We start from the raw sequence: 23008 nt of genomic DNA, 5'->3' as shown, positions 1-23008 counted from the left end.
ATGTGTGGCAGACTATGTATATGTCCTCACAACTCACGGGCGTCAAACATACTGGAAAATACTCCATGCTTGCTGGCATCAGGGGAAGTGACTGAGGACAATTATCTGCAGGTCCAATTAGGGGCCCTTGCCAAACACACATGCCAGAATAATAAATATGCAGTTTGGAGACACATAAAACACACAACATTCAGTTCTGCTGTTCAAATGAGCCTAAGAGGAAACTGCTGTCAAGAGACGTAAGCCTGAGATGGACTAACTAAAGTGAATGTGGAACTTGGAAAAAGAACTTTTCACAGTCAATTCACATCATCTGTAGGACTGGACAAGCTAAATTGAGTTATCTGCTGGTATAAATTTTATAGGAGCTGCTTTTCATTTTGAATAGCACAATTAGCAAAGAGTCTACTTACATCTAGCATTTACACAGCAGTGTCATGGAGGGAAAATGTACTTTACATGCTCACTCTGTGAAGTTAATTCTGAGAGAGACTCATGTTATGTATATACACAAATTCAGATGTCTTTTCTTAGAGGTACCAAGAGTGGAGAGATAAACACCAGGGGAAAAAACAACAGGAAAAGAAACAGAACAAAGTGATACCCAAGTGTTCAATTACTTTCCCAGCACAAGCAACACCTGTGAATCACTACTTTTTACCTTGGAGAGATTAATTTCAATTTTACTGACCTTTCAAATCAATGTTGCCATATCTCGTTTTAGCCTTGCACAAAACCTTGCATGTAATTGGAGAAGGTATGTCCTCACACACATCTTCATTTTTAGCCATTTGAGGACTAAACCAAAGGAAGCAATCCAAAGCCTGAAGTGCTGCTGAAGACAAAGTATTTCTTCACTCCATGGAAGCACATTGCTGTTCTCTCTCCTGACCCCACAGCAGCATTTGTGTAGTCAGCCAAATGAGCAAGTGGTCTTTCTGAGAGCTAATGGCCAGTTTCCTCACCTGATTCACCATGCGGGTATACAAATTTCAGAGACAGCATGGAAAACATGTGGTTGGGACAGACAGCAAAACGTAACAGCATCCTATTCCGTGACAACCCACACTTCAATAGATAAAGTGCATTCAAACCCTGAATAGATTTTATAACCTGAATAGTTTCAGCTAGAACTTAGTCTCTTGGACAAAGAACAGGGGAAAAAAATTGTACATTACTGGGATACCCGTGCAAAAGCCATTCATGACCAAAATACACTCAGAAAAGATAAAAAACATAAAGCTTAAGGTATCATGCACTACTCATCATTATCTTTGGCTCCCCATTTTGGACTTCAGCAATGACGAACTTGATGATCATAAATTGGAAGTTATATTATTTAAATTTGACAAGGCAGCAATAGCATCCCTTTCTGGTTCTCTGAAGTAACACCAAGTTCTTTCAGAGGTGCCTACTAGCCTATTATTAGCCAATAAAAAGAACAGAGAGAACATAATATATATGTATAAAAACATAAAATATAAAATCATCTGTCGCCCATTGGAAACCTACTGCAAAAGACAAACAGACAATTTATTCTGAAGTAGAGGCTGTGGCAAGTTCTATTTCATAATGGACTTACAATTGTGACAGAATTGTCGCTGTTTTAAGTCAACTAGCTCCTCCCTGAAATAGCAGTTTTGTGATGACAAAAAGACAGCTGGGGAGAACAGAAGGGAAAGTATAACAGTATACACTGTCCAGATGCTCTGCAGCAGGTGAAGAGTTATTAGGAACTTTGATCTGCCACAGTTTTCATGTCAGAGATGTCTGCTTCCTTCTCCTTGCATCCTATCTCTCTAATATAAGAATCAGTCACAAGCAACTTTACAACTTTAATCTGCTTCACAACTATGATTGCTCATGAAACAAACACTGCCTAAAAGTATTTTGATTTTAATGAAGAGTACACGTGGAGTGAAAGGCACTGGGCTACTACATTCCCCAAAACAACAACCACAATCTTAATACACTGTTTCCCTTATGTAGTCTCTCTACAGCTACTAACATTATTTTGCATTTTTGACAGCACTTACATCACCTGAAGGACTTCTATAAAATATCTCCTTAAAGCCACTCCCAAATCCAAACAGGCAAAGTACAAAATATAGGCAGAACATATAAAGAAAGGATAACAAAAATACTTGGTTTATTATAAATAATGCTTTAACATAGAATTTCAATTCATTCTGTTGACCCAAAAGCCTAATTTTAAACATTCCAAATGCATCTACCAGCATTGTTCTATAACAGAAACACTATATCCTCTTGGATTAAATGGAGATACCAGCTGACAGCACTAGGAGAGGACAAAGAACAGTATGGAGCATTGTCTTTTACCACCTGTACATGATTCTGTTCCTATCCTTTCTAGCTGAAGGTGAAACTGCTTACTGGAACTGCTGATTGCAGTAAGACACATGGTCTGACGCTGCTGCAGGTAAGTAAACCTCTTCTGTGTGATAACACAACTACAAGCGGAAATCTCAGGGAAACCAAAGTCAGTAACTGAGTTACTGGGAAATAAAACAGCAGTAAGTTCACAGATTCTTTAGCTGAAAGTTAAATGGAAAGCTGTTAAAAGTTAGTAATTTATTTAGGAACATCATCGCTCTATAAAGAGCAACTAATACACTTTTGCATCTCTTGAATGGGGTCGGAGTCAACAAGACTGATTGTATTGATGCTTAATTTAATACTGAGCATATTTTATGAAGTATTTATCCAACAAATCTGACACCTGACTTTTTCAGTCAAAAACTTCAATTACATAATTTTTACATTATCCCTTAGAAATAAGGAACCCTTTAAAAAAGGATGCCTTTTCTTCCAGCATACTGTTAACAAGAAGCTTCACAGCATAACAGCAGGCAAACTGGTCTCATAACACAAGAAGACAAAATTCAAAAAAGTCCACAAACTTTTCCAAGTTTTTAATGACAAACAGAAATGCTGGTCAATACTAGAACTCCTCTCCTGTAGCGAACCACCATTTGTTCCACCTCAGCTAGAACCTCTGATTTAGCTTCAGTAGCCTTAAATGGACTAACATATAAAGCACCTTAAAATCCAGTGAGTCTTTTCATATTTAAAAGAATGTGTGGAAAATCCAAACATCAGAAAACAGTTACAGAAACAAAGAAAAGGAAAAACTATTGCAACATTCATTGAAGACAGGTTGGAATGTCCAAAATTACTTGAATTCTCAAGGTAAAAGTAGACTGCTCTCACCATAGGTATCTTACATGAACTGATCCATTTTTATCTTCAGGGAACCAAAAAGATCTGTTCTTTTCTTTCCAACGCAGGTTATTGTAATTTATACCAACCTGAAGCTGCAACAGGCAGTACATCTCGAACAACATAGTCAAACTATGCATATAGTTTAATTACTCAGCAAATGTTACTTTCTAATATACATTCAATGTATGTATTTTATAATGTTTATTAGCTCTTAATAGTTATTAACTTATTACCTCTAAGAAAATCTCATACTCCATGACACTACAGTATTGCTCAATGCCAGACAGATTTAAACAAAAAAACAAGTCCAGCTTCTCTGGCAGCATTCTTTGTTAAGTCCCAAATCAATTTCTTTTGGCAAGAAACTGTGTGAAAACAAAATGTTCAGGGTTAGGGTGTCTTGCTTGAGTAACTCTTCAATAATAGTTTCAATCTTTTCCCCCATCAATGACTTATCAAACAACAGAGACAAAAAACTTCCACAATTCTGGAATACAGGAGCAATGGTAAAGCCGAGAGCACATTCAATTTTTTTCCTCATGCTTAGATTCCAAGAGACCAAGCAATCCTGAAACACAAAACTGAATTTTGGTTCAGACAACAACATGGTTCAATAAAATTCTTAGTTATTAGCAAATTACTAAAAGACAAACCCTCCATTTTCCTTACTAAATGGTTTTCACACATACTGTCTGTCATATATTGATTTTCACTGCTTCTACAGACCAATCGGTTTAAAACATTTGGTTACAGACATGACCCAGCTTCACTTGACATGAATGCATTCAGGGAAGGCTATTTTCTCTGTATTATATAGACAAAAAATAGATTTAATAACCAAAAGTGGGAGTTTCATTTTTCAGATATCTCTAAAATGGGTAACAAAGGAATTTCAGATCCAGGAGAAGAAATAGTTAGAAAAAACATTTTGAAGACATTCTGAAGACAAAATAATTTTAGGAGATATTCATCCCTCTTACCAGTCATCCCTTAGAATAGAATCAAAACCTATCATAGCCTGTATCCATAACCTCAGGTGGAATCAGAAGGATTACCAGGCCCACTCCTGGCCCTGAGCAGGACACTCCAAACAATCCTGCCGTGTGCCTGAGGCATCTCCAGAATCTCACTCCCCTCCACAACCAGGGTCGCCCCATCCCAACTGCAGGATCTGGCACCTGCCCTTGTTTAACTTCCTGCAGTTGGTGATATCCAACCCAAGGTCTCTCTGCTGGGCCTCTATGGCTTCAAGCAGTCAACAGCTCCTCTCAAGTTGGTACCTTCAGGAAACATAGTATTAATACTAAAAAGATAAAAACAACATGCCCGAACCTTGCAAATGCTAAAAAAATATTCAAGTAAAACACTGCTATAGGAATACTCTGGATTTTTTCATGTGTCAAAGGAAAAATATTCAATCATATGCAGTTCAAATAAACTGGATTTTTCTCCACATTAGATTAGGTCTTTTTCAACCCATACCTAGATAACTCCTTCCTGCAAATCTGACCTTTCAAGTAAGCCACCACCTTCTCAACCCAGAAACTTGCAGAAATGATACATCCTAACCTACAAAACTTCTGAAAATTAAGAAGAAAAAGTCAAGCCAGAGTGCAGGAGTGTTTATTATTGGAATACTACAAGGCAAGGACTTTTGATGTTTGACTCCAGTCCCTCTTGATTTCCTCTTTTCATGCAAATGAAATCATTAGCCAGTTTACTGAAACATAAATGGTACTCTAGTTATAAATAGAAGATAAGCTAGTGGGGAAATCTCTGAAATGTTCTGACAGTCAAACATAGAAATACTTTAGGAAAGCATACTTACATATTCTACAAAGCGCAGAATTCTTGACAAGGAACTTGTCAGGTATTTGATTAACCTGCCACTGCATTTAGGAGTAAATAACACACAGCAACAGCTGTCAGATGCTGAAAGCACTAAAGCCAAATGTTACTGCCCACGTTTTCCAGCACATACACATGCATATTTTACACAGGCACATCTCTCATTAAAATGAAGACAATAAAAAAACTTCAATTTGCTTAAGAGGAGGCAACTAGCACACACACACTGCTGAACCCTTATGAGACCTCTGATTGAATCAACATTTAAGAGTCTGAATGCTCATTTAGAAATGAAAAGACAAACTTAGAAGCCGAACCTTCTTCATGATTAACTGTATACACAAGCACATAATGACTTCAAATATTTGCATGACTCTTGAAAAGTCACTTTCCATCAGTGTCCAGTCTCTATTCTCCATATTGGTGCAAAATTAGGATGTAATTAGTTTGTTCGATAACCTTTGATTTCAACAAACTGATTTCTAATCTACCTTCTATAGTCACTGAACATAAAATATGACATCTATATGAAAGAAATGCTTAATTAAAATTGAGTGTCCCCTAATGCTGGGCTGACCCTGGGTGATGGTAGATAAGCCCCACATAACTGTTCCCTCAGTCACTTTGGCATAGCGGGGAGAGAAAAGGAAGACTTTAAGTGAAAAAACAAAAGTAAGAAATGGCAAACACTTGCTTACCACCTCCCACAAGCAGGCTGATGCCCAGGTGGTCCCCTGGCTATGACCCCTACCCTGCTCTGTCCGTTCTTTTTACTGCTGACCATGGCACTGCACAGCCTGGGGTGTCCCTCTGGTCAGCTGGGGTCTGCTGTCCTGGCTGTGCCCACTCCCAGCCTCCTGCACCCCGCACTGAACAGGAGAGCAGAGTGAGAAACAAAGGTGGCCTTCATGCTGTGCAAACACTGCTGAGCAACAGAAAGCACATGGTGTGTGTTATTACCACTGTTTTGTGTTATCTACATTGTTTTGGTCAAAAATAAAAAACATGGCATCATACTGGCTGCTACGACAAAAATTAACTCTAACCCAGACAGGTCCAGTACATTTCTCTCAAAAACAACAGGAAAAACCTGAATCTAGTACGTCTTTCTAATATAGATAAAGCAGGTCCCTTATAGGCTTGACTAAGTAAGAGGTGGAGGTTTCCTATGACTAATTAGGCTATATTGATTAAATTATAATTCCATCCTCCAGGTTTATAAATACCATGTTTCTGCACCCAAATAAAACATTTAACCCTCTCTTCTACCTCTTCTTTTACAGCAGTAAACATTGTGTAAAACACTATTCTTTCAAACTGGGGAGCCGCACAGTGCTTATTTTTGAATAATCTGCATCTGGTCATTAACGTGGATGGAATCCTAGAGTCAAGTTTTGGGTCTTTAAAAAACCGTGTACATAAGGGAGAAAGATTCCTCTGTTCTTAGTCTAAATCTCATCCATCTTCCTTTCAGTTCTTTTCAGAACAAGCTTCTAGCTCCTCACTTGTTTCCCATCTCCACAGGTGCAAACAATTTTCAAGACACAGAGTACCTCATAATAACGCCATGTCAACATCTTAGTTATGTGGCTAAATAAGAAGTCCACCCACTGCACTGTTCTCACACTGAAAGGAACAAGTTCCTCTATTTAGTATTTAACTTCCAGTAACTGTAAACTGGAAGTCTCAGCCATAGTTTGCAGAAGCTGCTAAAGCAGGGGTTCCATTTAAATATCCAGCTCAGGCAATGTAGTTGCAGTTCCCCCTTCCTGAGTGATGAGTACAGACAGAACATCCTGACATTTACGTCAAGCAACACAATGAGTACCAGATACCTGCCTTGGTCACTGTGCCCTGCAGAAGACAACTGGAATTACAACACAGTACATACAGAACGCTTCCCTCCTGCCAGAGACTACCCAGTGTGCAAGTGCCATGGTAAAAATCAAGTGTCAATCGAAACAAAAAAAATGGAAGCGCAATGTGCTGTGCCGTACAAGAATGACAAGCTAAATACAAACCTCCATGGTTTGTAAAAAAAGATAGTCTAGCAGCTAAGGACTCTAAATAACATAACTACATGATGCTATCTAGTAAGACCATAAAGGCAGATGACTAGAAAGCATATAGCAAAAAGCAGCTTACAAGTGTTTAAAAGAGTATCAGCAACAGAAGGATATTCAAAAAGCCTGACAACTAATTTCCCAGTGTGATGGAATAAATCCTGTAACATTCACAAATAAAAAGACAGCTTTGAACATAACACCTCTCCCATTATAAAGACCTAGCTTATAGGGTGTATTACCTCAATGGTCCATCACAAATACAAGAAGGGGAAAAAAAAAGGGTGAAACACAGTGGTTTAGTATAGGTTGTGCTGGGGAAGATGGGAGAGATTTGGCATGCACGATGCTGGTTCAGACTCAGACCGACAGCACAGTGATTTTGTGCTGCGACTCAATTGTGCCCCTACACAACCAGGCTTACATACAGCATACCTGGAGGAAGAGAGCAGTTGAGAACTATTTTATGTGCAATCTCATAATTCTTGTCTGAAAAGCACATGTGAAATTATCCTGCAGTAACATTTTATCAATATTTCTGAGAGAAAGCAAGGTACTGAAATTTATTTCAGACCTGTTTGCAAGCCAGAAAAAAAAAACCAAACAGTTTTGCCACATGGCTAGTTAACTAATTCTTTTATTCTTTGACTAAAACTTATGAAAAAACGGACTGAGAATGTTGTGCAGAGGAAACCAAGCAACACATTTATTCCAGCATCCCCTCTTCCCAGTAATGTAACACAGAGATGAGAACGTGTTGTAGAAATCATTTGATCTGTAAGAAAGTCATTCTTAAATATACTGTCTGCAATGCTTAGTCTGGTCAATTTACCCTTGCAAAGAAATCCATTACCTTGTCCAGGACCTTGACTAATTGAAATAAATGCTGTAATACGTTATCTACATTAGGACCAAAGAATACCTGAAAAAATACACTACTTCTTTAATATAAAATATTATTTTCAGTTTCATTATTATTTCTCTTCTAGCAGTAAAGAGCAAAACTTTCTTATATATATACTTCATTCAAAATGTTTAATAAAAGCAGCTTGCTAAAGGGACAGGAAGAAGAGTTACATAACTAAAAAGAGGCATATAACTAAAAAGGCTCTGACAATGTTTTTGTCTTTGCCCTGCACCAGACAGCTTGCCATAAAAAAGGGACTTTGCCACACTCAAAGTTATCCATAGAAAAATAATATAGATTACAGATTAACCATGCTATGAAAGCAGAGATAACCACACCAACTGCATGCAAATGATTCAAGATCAGCATATCCTCAAAAGAGCCCAAAAGCAGAATTCACCCAGCAGCACGGTAAAGAGGCATTTTATTCATCTTGTAGCAAAGAGAATTAGAGTACTCCTCCTCCCACACCTCCTATCTTCTCCTAGTCTGTAATTTATCCGTAGACATGAAATAAAAAGACCAAAAAGTAGGCAACTATGAAAGAAAGAATTTTTCGCCACAGACATTACACACTTGGTTATTAGGCCCAGAACATTTGAGAAAAAGCATGTCTTTGTCCAGGTTTCAACACATTCATACATCACTCTTCAACTGCAATGCGAATGAATTCCCAGTAGACGCCTCTTCAAGTTACACTTGTTTGTCTCAGAAATTTTCCAGCAAAACTTGGGCACTTCTAAATTGACATTCAGTCTCTTGCTGAAACTGTTTTCATGAGATGAAAAAAGACTAAAAGGATACAAAGAAGACTGTTCAAAACCTGTTAATTTCTTACAAAGGCAAATCCCTTTGTAAGGCAGACTCCTGCATCACAGTATCCGTTTCACATCACATCTTAAGAGCAGGAAAAACACCACCCACATTTTGAATGTTTTCAAAATTCCTATGTCAACCTTTCACGCAAGCACCTTTAGGATTAAAATATAAAATTCAGAAACAAATTGAGACACTCATATTTGCAAGAATAATAAAGAAATTACATTTTAATACTAATCTGATCAATGCTCAAAATAGCCCATCTGAAGCAGCCACACTAGTTCCCAAATATCTCATTTCAATACAGCGAAAAATATCATAAGCTGGAGACCTTCATGTGACCTATTTGGACACAAAACTATGCTGCAAAACTAAATTTTTAGCAATAAATTAAATTTTTGAAGGACAATCATAAGCAACAAAGATCCAAGACAATTTCTGTACCTAATGAAAGTGATTTAACGTTACTTCACTCACACAAATGACATTTTAGCCTTCAGCTACAAAAGGGTACAAAATCTAAGAAATATTTAATGTTGCAGTAGACTGCAGCAGCCATCTATTTTTCAGCATACTTTACATGAGTATTCTTTCAGCAAGTGAGGAATTAGTTACAGATCAAATAAATATTTTATCTTGGTGGGTGCCAGGTCTCTCTAGCTGCTTGAATTTGTTTAGTTGTGGCAACTGTATAAAGGATAGAAGCAGCTGAGTGCACTGCTGTATTTGAATAGATTCCCAACAAAAAAGTAACAAAAGAAAATTTCAAAGAGGAGGGAAAAAACCCCACCAAACCCAAACCCACAACCAGAAGAAACCCTACAAGGATAAAATTCAGTGCAGCAAGTTACATAGCAGGACCACCTCCCAGCCTCTCCATTTTTATGGGACTGAATTACAAGATGCCAGGAGGACCTGTAATGAAAGGGCTACCCTGTACTCATCTTTAAGCTATCATTTTAAAATAAGTTAGAATATAACTCCCAATATTTATCACTCCCTTCTTTTGCTTCAGTAGTTCCACACCATAACTCCCTTCTGCTGTGACTTTGACCTACCCAATCACAATACTGTTTTTTTACCCAATACAGCGGTGGTTTACTTCAGTGCAAGCTTTTCATTCCTATAGCAACTGGCTACTGCTCAGCTCTAAATGGATGAACCTGACTCTCTTTTCCAGACATATTTCTGAAGGATTTCCAATACATGCAGGTGTATTTTCTTCCAGCTTATTACCTGTTCCTCCAAGGACACCACATCCCTCATGCTATGCAAGCATGCACGTATTTCAGCACATATCCCTTATAACCTATCGTGACTTTGGAATACAGAAATAGTTATGTGTACACAGAAAATACAGATTGAAGAAGAACTGTTGGCGGAAAAGAGCAACCAGAACACATACATTAGGTACAACTTAATTAGGCCAAACTGGTGGGGGACACAACATTAACAAACAAAAAGGCCATGTCCAAGAACCCTGTACGAATGCAGTTAGCTGTGTTCAGACATCAGGAATAGGATTGAGGGATGGTATGTTTGTTTTACAGCAGCCAGGAATTCCCATCACTGAATCCATACTGCAGCAGCAACCAGACGACAACTCTAAAGTCTTGCTGTGGTTTTTTACAACCATTGCATCACCCTGAAAACAGGATTCACACGAGTATCTAACAGTCTCCTGGAAACACTGAACTCATCAATGCAGCACTAAATGCATCTTCCTGAAAAGCTGTTTCCTAATAGCAAAGACTCTTCCATGCACACTTAGAAATTATAAAGGTTGCTCCATACATGTGAGGTATTTTGTATACAATTTACACGAAGTTAAGCCACATCCACTAGTGTTTAAAATTACCTAAAAATCTGAAAGCTATGTTATCAATGCATGTATCAATGAGTGTTCTGAGAAAGCAGGTGTTTTATAGGGAAATATGTTCTTTGGCCAAACAGAATCCTTGTTTTTATAATTTTTATTTATATGTTCTTTGGCCAATCCAGTCTACTTTTTGGGGTTTTCTTCTTATTTTAAAGTAAACATTAAATTGTTTTATCCTGTTGGAATAAACAGGAAGGATATTCTCAGCTTTAAATTTACAGGCTTTCAGTCAAGCTTGTATCTCATAAACTTGCCTTTGCCTGTCCCTTAAACTTCATATAATTTCAAAATTACACTTTACAGACCCTGTATTGCTTTTCTTTGCTTGCCCTCTTGAGAAAGTCTCACTCAAGTACTACAGTGAATCAGTTCTACTGGAAGTAAAGACTTTGTAGAAAGCATTTCCAGATGTGTCAAGTAAGTTAGTTCTGCTTACTTATCATTAGAACAACAGAGAACAAAAAAATATTCATATTAGGAAATGAGCCTATAGTTTTATTTCCAGTTTTGGAAGAAAACACATGATAAATGGTTTAAATCGTGTATCCCCTACACATGGGCACAAGCAGGGCCAAAACCAAAATCCAAATCCCAATGCCTCACATCTAACAAAGCTCAAAAGAGGGTATGCTGCAGCTCCTGAATTTAAGCCCCCTGCCTGCCCTAGAGATGACATTATAATTCTTTTTGTCTCATGTCTCCGCTGCAAAATCCCAAGGGAGTTACGGGTATCCATGCCACTGTAACAATTTAGTTCCTTTTTCTATACAAAAGAATATTAGATCACCTGCAATGTATGTCACCGCCGTGCTTAGCAAAGTCAGGTAATTTATAACCTTGATACACACCATTACAAAGGTAGACTTTTAGACACAATGTTAACTATTGCCTTTCGATATACCATGAAGACTTGTGCCACATATTGCTCCTGGGCAGACACAATGCTCCCCACCTTGAAACCTCCACAGCATAATGCCCACTGATTCAGCACACAATCCTGGTTAAAAAACAGGCTGAAAGATCACCCAGTTTATACAACCTTCCTCAAGCTAAGGTATCCTAAGCCAATCCTGCCAAACAACTGCTCTTGCCACTTCTAACTTAATTTCCCCCAACTATTCAGGCATGTAGGAAGAGAAATGCTCATATTCATTCAATTCAACAAGCCTTCAACTTCATACATTGAAGCAGAGATCCCTATCTACTGAGGTTATCAGTACACCATGGTAAGGTCCACCTAAAAAATGGGACTACAAGAATATGCTCCGAAACACACAGTCTGAGAGAGAAACAAAATGCTCTTGTAGCAGGTATATACACAGATCAGTCACAGAATAAGCCAGGTCGGAAGGGACCCACAAGGATCACTGACTGAGTCCAACTCCTGGCCCTGCACAGCATCATCCCCAAGAGTTACACCATGTCCCCAAGAGTACTGTCCAAATGCTGCTTGAACTCAGGCTTGCTGCTATGGCAGGTGTCGAAAAGCAAACATTAATCAAAAAAACAACTCTTTATTCACTATCAACCAGTAAATTTATTTTAGATGCAATGCCCTGTCAAAGAACAAGTAACTTACCAGCTTCCCTCCCATATTATCTTGTCCTCGTGAACAGGCACAGTTTCAAGAGACTCCCATTCAAATCAATGAACTGGATTAAATTATTTACTTGTCACAGAAATTAAAAAACAAAAGTAAGTTTACTTGACAAAAAAAGAAAAGCTAGTTGCTTAATCAAATCCATACTAAATCTCATATCTAAACTAAGGGTGTATTATGCTTCAATCATACACCACATCAAAATAAACTGCTTCCCTGACAGAACTCATTCCGCAGTGTTGTGCTCCTAAACTGACTGCCTTTTTCAAATGAAAAAAAATCCAACACACTGGTGGAAGTACACCCTCCTCAATGACTTACAGTATCATGCCAAACTATTAAGCAATGAAATCCGTAAAAATACAGAAATATATAATAATGCCATTTCTTCATTTTGACACACTTCTCATTACTCACATTTCTATCATACAAGCCTTCCCCCAGTTTTAAGATATTTTTCACATGCATTACTCTGCAAAGTCTTAGTGGAAAAGGGCTGCTCAGCATCCCAGAACACTTGAGAACCTCATAAGTACCAGAGTTCTGTCTGATAAAACCCACAGGAGGGGTCTCCCACATGAGAGCCACGGATAAGCTGAAGGAGGATAAAGGTACAAGGTCCACCCAGGCCTTCAAGTCCTGGCTCCCATATCCAGGTCCCTATCTTGCCCCAGGCCCTCTATATTCCCTCTCACACGTATCCATCCAAGTGACAGCCCTTCTGCGAGCCCCGCAACCAAAGGGCTACAAACTCTGCTGGGTTCCCTCTCCCCAAAATCCGTGCACCTTTTCCCCACCTCCTCCAAAACACCCAGCCTGTTCCAGACCCATCACGTCCCCCATCCCCTCCGCCCCAAGCCCACAGCCACACTCGCTCTGCCGCGCCCTTGCCCCTATCGCACCACCATCTCCTCTTTCCCACAGCGCCCCAAATCCCGGCGTCCCCTCTTCACCCTCTGCCCGGCGCCCCCGGCCGCACCTCACGGTCCTTGAGGCCCAGCAGCAGCACCTCCTCCATGAGGGTGAGCCGCGTTTCCTTGGAATCGCCCTTCTCGTCGTCGCCGGACTCGTCCCGGCGCCCTTCATCCTCGGGGCCGCCCCCGGCGCCCCGCTCCTTGTCGGCGGCGGCGGCGCTGCGGGAGGCCTCGGTCCGGCGCTGCACCAGCCCGGAGCTGCGCTGGGTCAGGGAGGTCATGGCGGCGGGCAGAGAGCGGGGCTCGGCGGCGGCTCGGGAGGGCACGGGCCGGGCTGGAGCCGCTCCGCCCTACGCGCCCCGGCCGGGGGCAGGCATGCGGAGCGGGCCGGTCCCGGGCGGCCGCGCTGGCGGCGGCAGCGGCTCAATATGGCGGCGCGGGCTGATGTCAGCGGAGGATGTGGCAGCGCCGGGCGGGGCGGCGCCGGAAAGGGACCCGCGGCCGGGGGAGCGCGGCCGTGACCCGGGGCGGGCGCTGCGCGGCCCTCGGGCGTGGGGGTGCGCTGCCACAAGTGCCGGGCCTACACAGTCATTAAAGTCGGAAGAGACCTTCGAGACGATCCAGTACAACCGCCCGCCCACAACTGCCCCTGTAACCCCTAAACCACATCAGCCAGGGCCGCATCCAGACGGCTCTTGACCTCCAGGGATAATGACTCCACCACGTCCCCGGGCAGCATTTCCAATGACTGACCGTTCGAGTTCAGCCACAAAACCGCCTGCCACTGCTGGCGCGGCCTCCCAGCCCGGTTCCCCGCAGGGAAAGCGCTGGAGGCCGGTGGATTTGGCGAGGTGCGGGGCTGGGGGAAGGTGTGCGGGCCCAGTGACCACAGCCTGGGGTTTGCACTGTGAGCCTCGAGGCACCTCGAGTGCCCAGTGAGCAGTCCTGGACCCTCGCAGGACGCCGAGGAGCCGGTCCAGGGAAGAGTAAGGCAGCTGGGGAAACTCTGGAGGACAGGTGTGATGAGGAAGGAGCAGCTGAGGGAGCCAGGGGTGTGTAGCGAAAAGGAGGGTCAAGGGCAGAGCACATCACTCCTTGTGACTCCCTGAAAGGAGCTGTAGCCGGGTGATGAGGGCCTCTTGTCTTGACAGGACGAGAGGATACAGCCTCAAGCTGTGCCAGAGAAGGTTCAGGATGACCATTAGGAGGCATTTCTTTGCAGAAAGGGTGATTAGACATTGGGCCGGACTGCCCAGGGAGGTCGTGGAGTCACCACAGCTGGAGGTGTCTAAGGACAGATGGATGTGGCCCTCAGTGCAACAGGATGGTGTTCTGTCACAGGTTGGACTCAAAGAGCTCAGAGGTCTTTTCCAACCTGGCTGATTCTGTGATTCTGTGTCCCTGTCCATGGCAGAGCGTTGGAACAAGATGATCTTTAAGATCTCTTCCAACTCAAATTCTGTGATTCCATGATTCTATGTATATATACTTGTACCTGTCAGGTGAATTCAGGTGAGCTCTCAACAGTTTTAACTTCAGATTTTGGGGACGGACCCCCTCAGCTCTGCTGTCAACTTTTCAAACCTTGAGCCCTTTTGTATGTGGCATACCAAAAACTCAAAAGAATTCCTATCAAGGCTAAATCCCATGTAAGTTTTCAGGCAGTGTAATTTATTGCAAATACAGGTGTTTATGGTGTAGGCAAGAATGGCTTACACTTTTTAGCTCACAGTTATTGCATTTAGCGATAGTGAGATACATAAATACAAATATATGTAAAATAGGTATTTAATATATAAATAAGATGTGAATAAATAGAGGGTTGGTTTTAGTGAGTTGTTTGTTTGGTGTTTTAATTTGTTGTTGGTTTGTTTGTTTGTTTTTTAACTGGACGCTGATAACCAAGAGCTCTGAGTCACTCTGGAAGTGGCTTTAGCTTTCATTATTTTCCACACTCTCAGTTCTTGAATCCCCTGCTATTGTGACTCAGTGACAATTTGGTGCAGCATAAGAAAGAATAGCAGATGGACAGTCCTGATCCCCAGAGGATCTGGATCATCGCGCATGTGTTTGCTGATTGTTTCTCTTCTGGTTTTTGAGGCCTGCTGATTATTCACAGTCCACTTACTATGTGATGTTCTGATTTTTTTAGAAATCTTTATGGGTTTTTTGTTAATTAAGATGTACTGCTGTACCAGCTCAAATGCCAAACCTAAGCTGAAGGATATAGCATCACTGTTACTTTTATCAAATTAACGTTTGCTTGAAGAAGAGATACCACAATAGCACTACAAGATGTGTTTCCTGGAAATGTCATTTCTGAATTGTAATTAAACTCAAACATTTATCAATTTAGTCCTTTCTGAGCAACTTGGATATTTTACTGAGGATTACAGTCCAAATGACAGGCATGTAATTAACCTGAGTCATTCCCTTTGCCTTCTTTTAACATAGTCACTGTATTAAGTTTTCCTCCTGTTCTTTGGAGCTCCCAAGTTTATTGAGAATCATATTTAGAGATCAAAAAGAGGTTCCAAAAAGCTATTTTAAAAACCCATATGCAAGCTATCCTGGCTTACTGATGCAAATTACTTAGCTGCAGTGCTGCTGTTTAAATTTTTTTAAGTACTGTTACTGGAAAGAATTTAATCTTTATCAAGTCTGATAATATTTACCTATTTTCCCAGAATGCAAAGCTATTTGTTGAATACATTTTCTGACAGGACTGTTAACACTTCTTACATTTCATTTTAGTAATATCCTTGATATAATTTGCCTTGTACCCACATTCAATTCACATTCAAGCACGGCTTACATTTTCTCTAATTCGTATCTTAAAGCAATTTTATTATCTCCATTTTTATCAATAGAACGCACTGTTTGGGCTGTTACAATTATTTTCACTTTCCCACTGGATTACTGTGGCATTTAAGTATATTTTCATTTGGTCCTGATTGTATTTTAAAGGTTAAGTAATGGAATGTCCATTATTAGCTCTTTTTTTTTTTCTTTTGGGGTGGTTTTTTTGGATCCTTTTTGGAAGGGCTCGAAGGACCCATCATTACTTTCAGTATCGTAAAAATCAATCTTTAAAAATAGTTGCTAATTATAACATTGATTTGCTCTCTTTTCTGTATTTTGTTACAAAAGCAAACAAATTAGGATCACTTATAGGTTAATAATTTTTTGTTGATCAGTTTCATTTTTATTATGATGAGGTGTCCAGTGAAGTTCCTTATACCTAACAGTCACTTTTTTGACTTAGAAACTCCAATGTTTGCACAAATTGAATGGTGCAATTTCACACAAATGTGTGAAATTTCCTCATTGTATTTCTTCATTATTAATTTCAGTTCTGACTCGTTACCTGATGAACATAAACTAAGAAGTTCACTGTGAATCAAATTAAGAACACATATACTTGAATTTTGAGTGATATTTTATTTTTTATACCTGTGCAACACTGATACACAAAACTAAAATCTGAATGAAAAAGATTGTAAACAAGACATGTTTCAGCACATGATTTTGTTGGTTTTGATCCTTTCTACACAGCAGAGAGCTGGTGTGCCAGAGAGGAGCACCCTCTGGATACTTACCTAGAAGATCCTTTGTCATAACCTCAATAACTGCAGTTTATTTTACAGTGCCAAGCAGTATTTGAAAAATATTTCTGAGTCCTGCATGGCTTCATCAGGAGTTCAGACGGCTGTAGCCCCCAACACTGCAATGTGTGGTTGACATTGTTTGGGTTGTCCCTGGGCATCTTCTTGGGCAGACTCCCCTTCCTCCCCCCATCCCAGTGCCAGTGGTATCCAGAGAGCTGAGCCCAAAATCTTCAAAACACTCTGTTAAGAAGAAATAACACAAAAGCACAGGCTGTGGCCTATAAATAGTTTTGTTCATCTTGCAGTAAATTGACCTTGTAATGCATCCTAGTTTACTCTTTAGTCCATCTCTGACAGAATGCAGTAGTCTTCTGAAGTAGCTAGGATATTTTCAATTGCTGCTAGCCAACTGGGAGGTTGAAATAAAAGGGAAAAGAGCAAAGGCATGAATCTGAAACCCTTATTTTTGTTGTGCTAGTTGCAGGTTTGCTTCTCCATGGGAGCAGGGATTACTTCAGTGATTATGTCAGGAAAAGTGAGTGGTAAACTACTTGCAAGTGTGTGTTGGGACAGCAGGTCAGGAAAAGAGTAACTATTTATTTAACACCTGAGGTAGGAGCTCACATTCTTGTAAATACAAACAAGTGTTTCACAACTTGAACACCAGAAACATGACACGGAGCTGGTTGAAGCAAGAAATTGCAGACACCTCAGCCTAACAGATGTACCAGGCTCTGGAATTTCAGACACAGAGGGTGAATCCTACTGCTCCGGTCACACCATCATCACAAGATATAGGTAGGCAGATTTTCTCCTGAAGAACAGTTAGATTAATAGGATGTGCATGTTTCAAAGCTGACAACAAGATAACAGGAGTTGTTCTCCAGAAGGCTTCAGCTCTTTTATGGCTCCACCATCCAGCAGTTTCACCAGTCAAGCTTGTTTACATTCCTGCCTGTGTCTTCCATTCCCTCCCAGTGAAAGTTTGGCACTCCCAATTAGGCCGCTAAAAACAAGTGTCAGGTGGAGCCATCGCCTGAATCCCTGTGAGGATCTGACTTAAAAACAGCAGGCAAGAAAAAGGCCATGTTCCCCTGTATGGTTTCAAGGATCTATTGACAGGGTAGTCTCATATATAGGCACAGGATCATTGCTTAAGGAGCACTGTGCTGGAGTACAATGTATAGAAACCCAAGGACCAGTACCAAATGGTGGTAGGAATTCCTTAAGGCCAAAAGTTCTTCAATACCATGCTGATTACACACGTGCTGCTTGAGTGCTAGACTACATATTAATGCCAGCAAAGAACTGGAAACAAACTGTTGTGAGATTTTTTCTATCCAATATTATCAGTGTGATCTCCAAGAACAGGATTTTCACTGCCAAGAAGAATCAAGATGTTGAAAGGTACAGAGTGATGAAAGAAGAAGGAGATCAGAGATGAGAGACAAGACAAAGTGAGTGGGCTTGTGTATGATACTGTATGTGGGAAGAAACCAGAGTCAATGATCAACTGACCGTAGATGTGTCTGGTACACAGTGATAATGTGATATTGTCTCTTTCAGTTTCAGCTGCACCTGTTTTACTCATGCTGTTGTTTTGGTTACTAAATAAATCCTTCAGTAGCCAGTGCGGACCAGCTGGGTTTTTCTTCTTGGTTTTAGGAAAGCATTTTCCAGCACTAACAGCAAAATATTCTAAGTAAAAAACTACTTACTGGTGACTCTTTCTAGCTGTACAGCAAACTCTCATTTGGCTTTTAGTGTCCAACTGTTTGGACATTGTTTAAATTGTCAATTTATAAAATCAAAATTTGCCAATGTGCCTTTTCCAATAGCCATTTTTTAAGCTTCTCCCTTAGGATGATTCAAGGACAATGTTCTGGGCTTCTCAAAAAAATTGTGTATTTAATTACTACTTTCAGCAGCATAAATTCCAGCATTTAACACTGAGCTCATATAAAATCAGATGCAGCCACTTAGTAATAAAATTTATCTTCAGAGGAATTTGAGTTACAAACCAGCACATTCTGCTTTTAGGTTTTGTATCTACAAGTACAATAAATTGTAGATTCTTAGAAAAAGAGTGACTGGCATTTTAGGAAGACCAAATGCAGACATGAGAAAGTGCTGTGCACATTTGCTAATTTTTAAAATTTTGAATATTTCCATATACTCTAGTTTTCTTATCTCCATGAGTTCAAATGACTGTGATTCCTGAAATCTTTGAATTGCAGTAGCATCTTCCTTCTTATATCTGAGTGAAATTCTTCAGCAGCAGGGATCTCTACCGGTCAATTTACTATTACAATTACAGAACTGAAATCATGACAACAAAATTATCACTCAAAGTGCTGTTTGTAATTGAGATGTCTTTTCATTTCTACGCAGGGGTCCTGTTCAACTTGCATTCCTAGGAAAAATGTGCAGTTCTCTTGACAGATGTTCATTGTGCAAAATGAGTTCTATGAAACCTTCACCAAAACTGTTTTTGGTATTTCGGCAAAATTTAAAACATTTAATGCAGTGAATTTTTTACAAGTTCAGCTTTGAAAAGTCTTTACTTCACATCCTAGTGTAACAAATACTTTACTATCTGTTCCTTGTAACATATAAAAATACTCATCAACTGATTAAAAGATACATCAAGCCAGATGGCGCAAAGAAAATGTTTCCATAGAGTTGTAATTTACAAGATAAATGGTGATTAGAGCAGCATTCATGTTGTCTAAATAGAGAGTACTTGTGTGCATTCAGAGTGTGTGTAGAATAAATGTCAAATTCTCTCGGTAGGTTTACACCCTCTTGTTATGACCAAAAACCCATGCAGAGAGAATCAAATAATGAGTAGTAATTTTGAACTGTAAATATGAGGCCAACAGAGCCATGGGGTCAGTGAGGGAAAAAAGTACAGATTCCATGAACTAGTAGTCACATTAACTCAGAAAAGGTGTGTGAGCAGCTGGCAAATAAAGGGAATATCTAGAAGCATTTTGTAGTGGCCATCTCTGAGCCTCTATAGTAATCGTTGTAAGGTAGAAAAAGCTGCTGTTCCAAGTTACCTTGCTCCTGAGAAATCAGCCAAGTGCATTGCACTCTCTGTGCTGCTCCTGGCAGAGGTGGCACACCCTGCTTGTGCGTGGTGGTTTGTACTCCTGATGGCAGGCGTGATTGCCATCCACCAAGAGGGAATGCCAGGAGGTTTTTAAGTCTGGCAGAGATGTAATACTTTCCATAATACCTTCTACCCAGGGAGCAAAAACCACTGATAAACATTTGTAGATTAAATATACCAACATCTCTGGAAGCACATCTTGTTAATTTGCTGAAGTTAGCTTTGAAAACATGGAAGAATACAATCCAGGTCCAGTCCTAGGGAGCACTCTGTCACACCCTCTTGCTGTGAACTGCCTTGCATGGTTGACTATGAATGACAATGGGAGAAAATTCCAGAAGCTGTTTTTTTGGAGGAGATGTACTTGCTGTTAGCTGGGGAAGTTCAGAAGTGAGACTCAGCATCAGAGCACTCCACGGCACTGGCACCTTTCTGTGTTGACCTGTAATCCAATAGCCTCTGCTGACTGCAAGGCAGAGAGCTTCAGAGTATTATCCTGTGAACCGATCCTCAAAGGACTAAAACAAGTCAAACATGGAGTGATATTTTGGGGGGTTAATTCTGCACTGGATCTTATCTGTGAAAAAACATCTATCTTCTGTATTGTAAAATTATATTATTGCTGTATCATTATATGGGATGGCTTTTAAAGCAATTTCACTGGCAAGCACTTTACCATCTATGCAAATATATAAATCTGCTGCAAAAGAGCTGCTATTCAAACAGAAATATCTTCATAGGAGATCTGGAAAGAATTTTTTAAGTGAATCTACACTGCAGAGCACATTCCTAATTAAAATTGGCATGATAATTTGAATGGTTGGGACAAAGGCTGTTTAGGATGTTAACCGTGTAATAGAGATTGATGAGCATTTTAGCTGTTTTTAAGGTTAGCCAGTTATTAAAAATTTATTGCTGTCCAGTTGAATAAGTACATTTTCATAAATCCTGATTGCATTTAGGAGTTCATTAGTGAACTACAAATGTGGAAGAACTCCTGCTATGTACTAATATAGCACCAAACATAAGGCTACATGTACAGAACTAAGTAGAGATCACAGAATCACAGAATATTCCATGTTGGAAGAGATCCACTAGGATCATCAAGTGAATGGCCCATATGGAGATCAAACCCACAACCCTGGCATTATATTAGCACCATGCTCTAACCAACTGAGCTCATCTCAGTGTTGAGAAGTACAATATTTAACTGTGAGACATAGAGCAAGGTGATTGTAGAATGCCTCCTGTCTTTTAAAATTAGTATTTGTAGCTATCACAGTGAATTCAGACAGAGCAGAAACCTGACTAGCAGTCAGGGACTGTCAGAAAACTCAGAAAAAAAGATAATTTTACCATCAGCCTTGTACCTCCATAGAATGTTCATGTTTCTGCCTGTTAGTGTATTTTTTTCTCTCCCTGAAAGCTAAATTGAGGAAGAAGGTGGGGAATTAGAAACTTCACTGTTGAAGTCAAAGAAAGCTAAAACAACACCAGAAATACAAGGCAGAGCTGGAAAGGTTACAGGACTCTTTTTCTAGGCATGCTGGTACAGGGAAGGACGACTCTCTATCCAGAAGCCTCGCTGGCTGCAGAGTGAACTGGCAGCTTGGTGCATTTCCCTGCGTGCCCAGACATGCAGCAGCTCGCATGTCAGTGAGCCTGACAAAAACAGTGTTGAAAAACTTGGCAAGAGAACAGTTCCCCAAAACTCCTTTCTGTATCTGGGAGGAAAAGGAAAGGAAGTGTGAGAAAGCTCTTGCATCACTTGTTCAGTTTGGTGCACTGGTGTCTTGCTGAGAGCCATTTACTTCTGTTGTATTTATTGTATTTATTTTTTTCTAAAAGTACGAAGTTCTTGCAAATATTACCTTGACTTGGCCAGAAGAAGCTTTCCTTTCCTCTTGAATCAGCTGACATTAAAACTCCAAGCCAGAACAATCTGTCTTGCCTCAGAGCCTTGGGCTTAGAGCAACAGCAGCATGTGGCAGGTGACCTTCAGATCATTTTTCTGTGCAGCTTCTGAACTGGCTGCACAACGCAGCCTCCCAAAAATCTGCCTCCCACAGCTCCTGGGGGCAGTGGGATACTCACAGCAATAAGCTGTGTCAGTGAAGCCAGGTTTAGACCTTCAGGACTCAAATAACTTCCCCAGGGAGGAGAGGAAAAGGATTAGCAGCTAAATTATTGCTCATTGCAAATTAAGATGGAAGTTGGAAACAAAATCTTAGTGGGGAAACTCAGTTGATAACTAATAATAAAAATACACCCAGCAATCTGAAAATGTGGCCCTGGAGTGTTGCAGGAACTTCCAAACAACAGGGATGTGTCTGTGAGGGAGGCCCTTGGCTGCAACAGAGGAGCAAGAAGAGCTGCACAGCAGACAGTGCTTTCACCTGCATAGACAGTAAATCAAGATCTCTGCCTGGTTTACAAGGCATCTTTGGAAGAAAAAAAATAAAAATGCATTTCTTTCTGCTCTTGCTGAGGTTCAACAAATGACATCTGAGCTTTCCATTTTTAACACAGAGTATGTCACACTGATGAGTCAGCCATCTGCATCAAGGTGGCCTACTTTGGTATGTATCACTTTTTCTCACTAAGTGTTTTCCCTAATATTTACTTAGGTACCAGCTTAATTCTCCTTTCCAAGGGATAAAACTGTGGTTTTAATTAACAGCTATTTACTACACAGTTAAGCACTTTGGAAAGAAAATTTAAAAAAACCCCAACCTAAGCAACAAATGCAGAAGCAGAACAAATGCATGAGCAGAAGAGATTTTTCTGGCCTTAATGGTTGAAACACACCTGTGGCTGAAACCCAGTAGGGTGATCTCCCACTGCTCAGATCAGGAGAGCAGGACCAGCTACGGTGCCAAAGCAAAGAAAATACTCCTTATCCTGGAAACATGGTTCCACTCTGAAACACAGCTCTGAAAAAAAATCCCAAAACTAAACAATCCAAAACCCACAATTAGGACTGTCCCTCTTCTTTAAATCCAACCTGTTTCC

The 23008-nt window shown here is 40.4% G+C and overlaps 1 protein-coding gene across 1 annotated transcript in view; it reads right to left on the bottom strand.

Moving 5' to 3' along the window:
* Nucleotides 1–13554, bottom strand: part of GOLPH3 (golgi phosphoprotein 3) — a gene marked incomplete at its 5' end in the record, with an annotated part of 32351 nt that extends 18797 nt beyond the window's left edge. Inside the window, one exon of the mRNA XM_083883080.1 lies at nt 13339–13554. Coding sequence (XP_083739206.1) covers nt 13339–13554 — 216 coding nt within the window. The remainder of the gene's footprint in view (nt 1–13338) is intronic.
* Nucleotides 13555–23008: the final 9454 nt, after the last annotated feature.

This window comes from Zosterops lateralis (assembly GCF_965231275.1).
Source record: "Zosterops lateralis genome assembly, chromosome: Z".
Taxonomy (NCBI): domain Eukaryota; kingdom Metazoa; phylum Chordata; class Aves; order Passeriformes; family Zosteropidae; genus Zosterops; species Zosterops lateralis.
The sequence above is the reverse complement of the archived record's forward strand: the minus strand, read 5'-3'. Positions and strand labels throughout refer to the sequence as shown.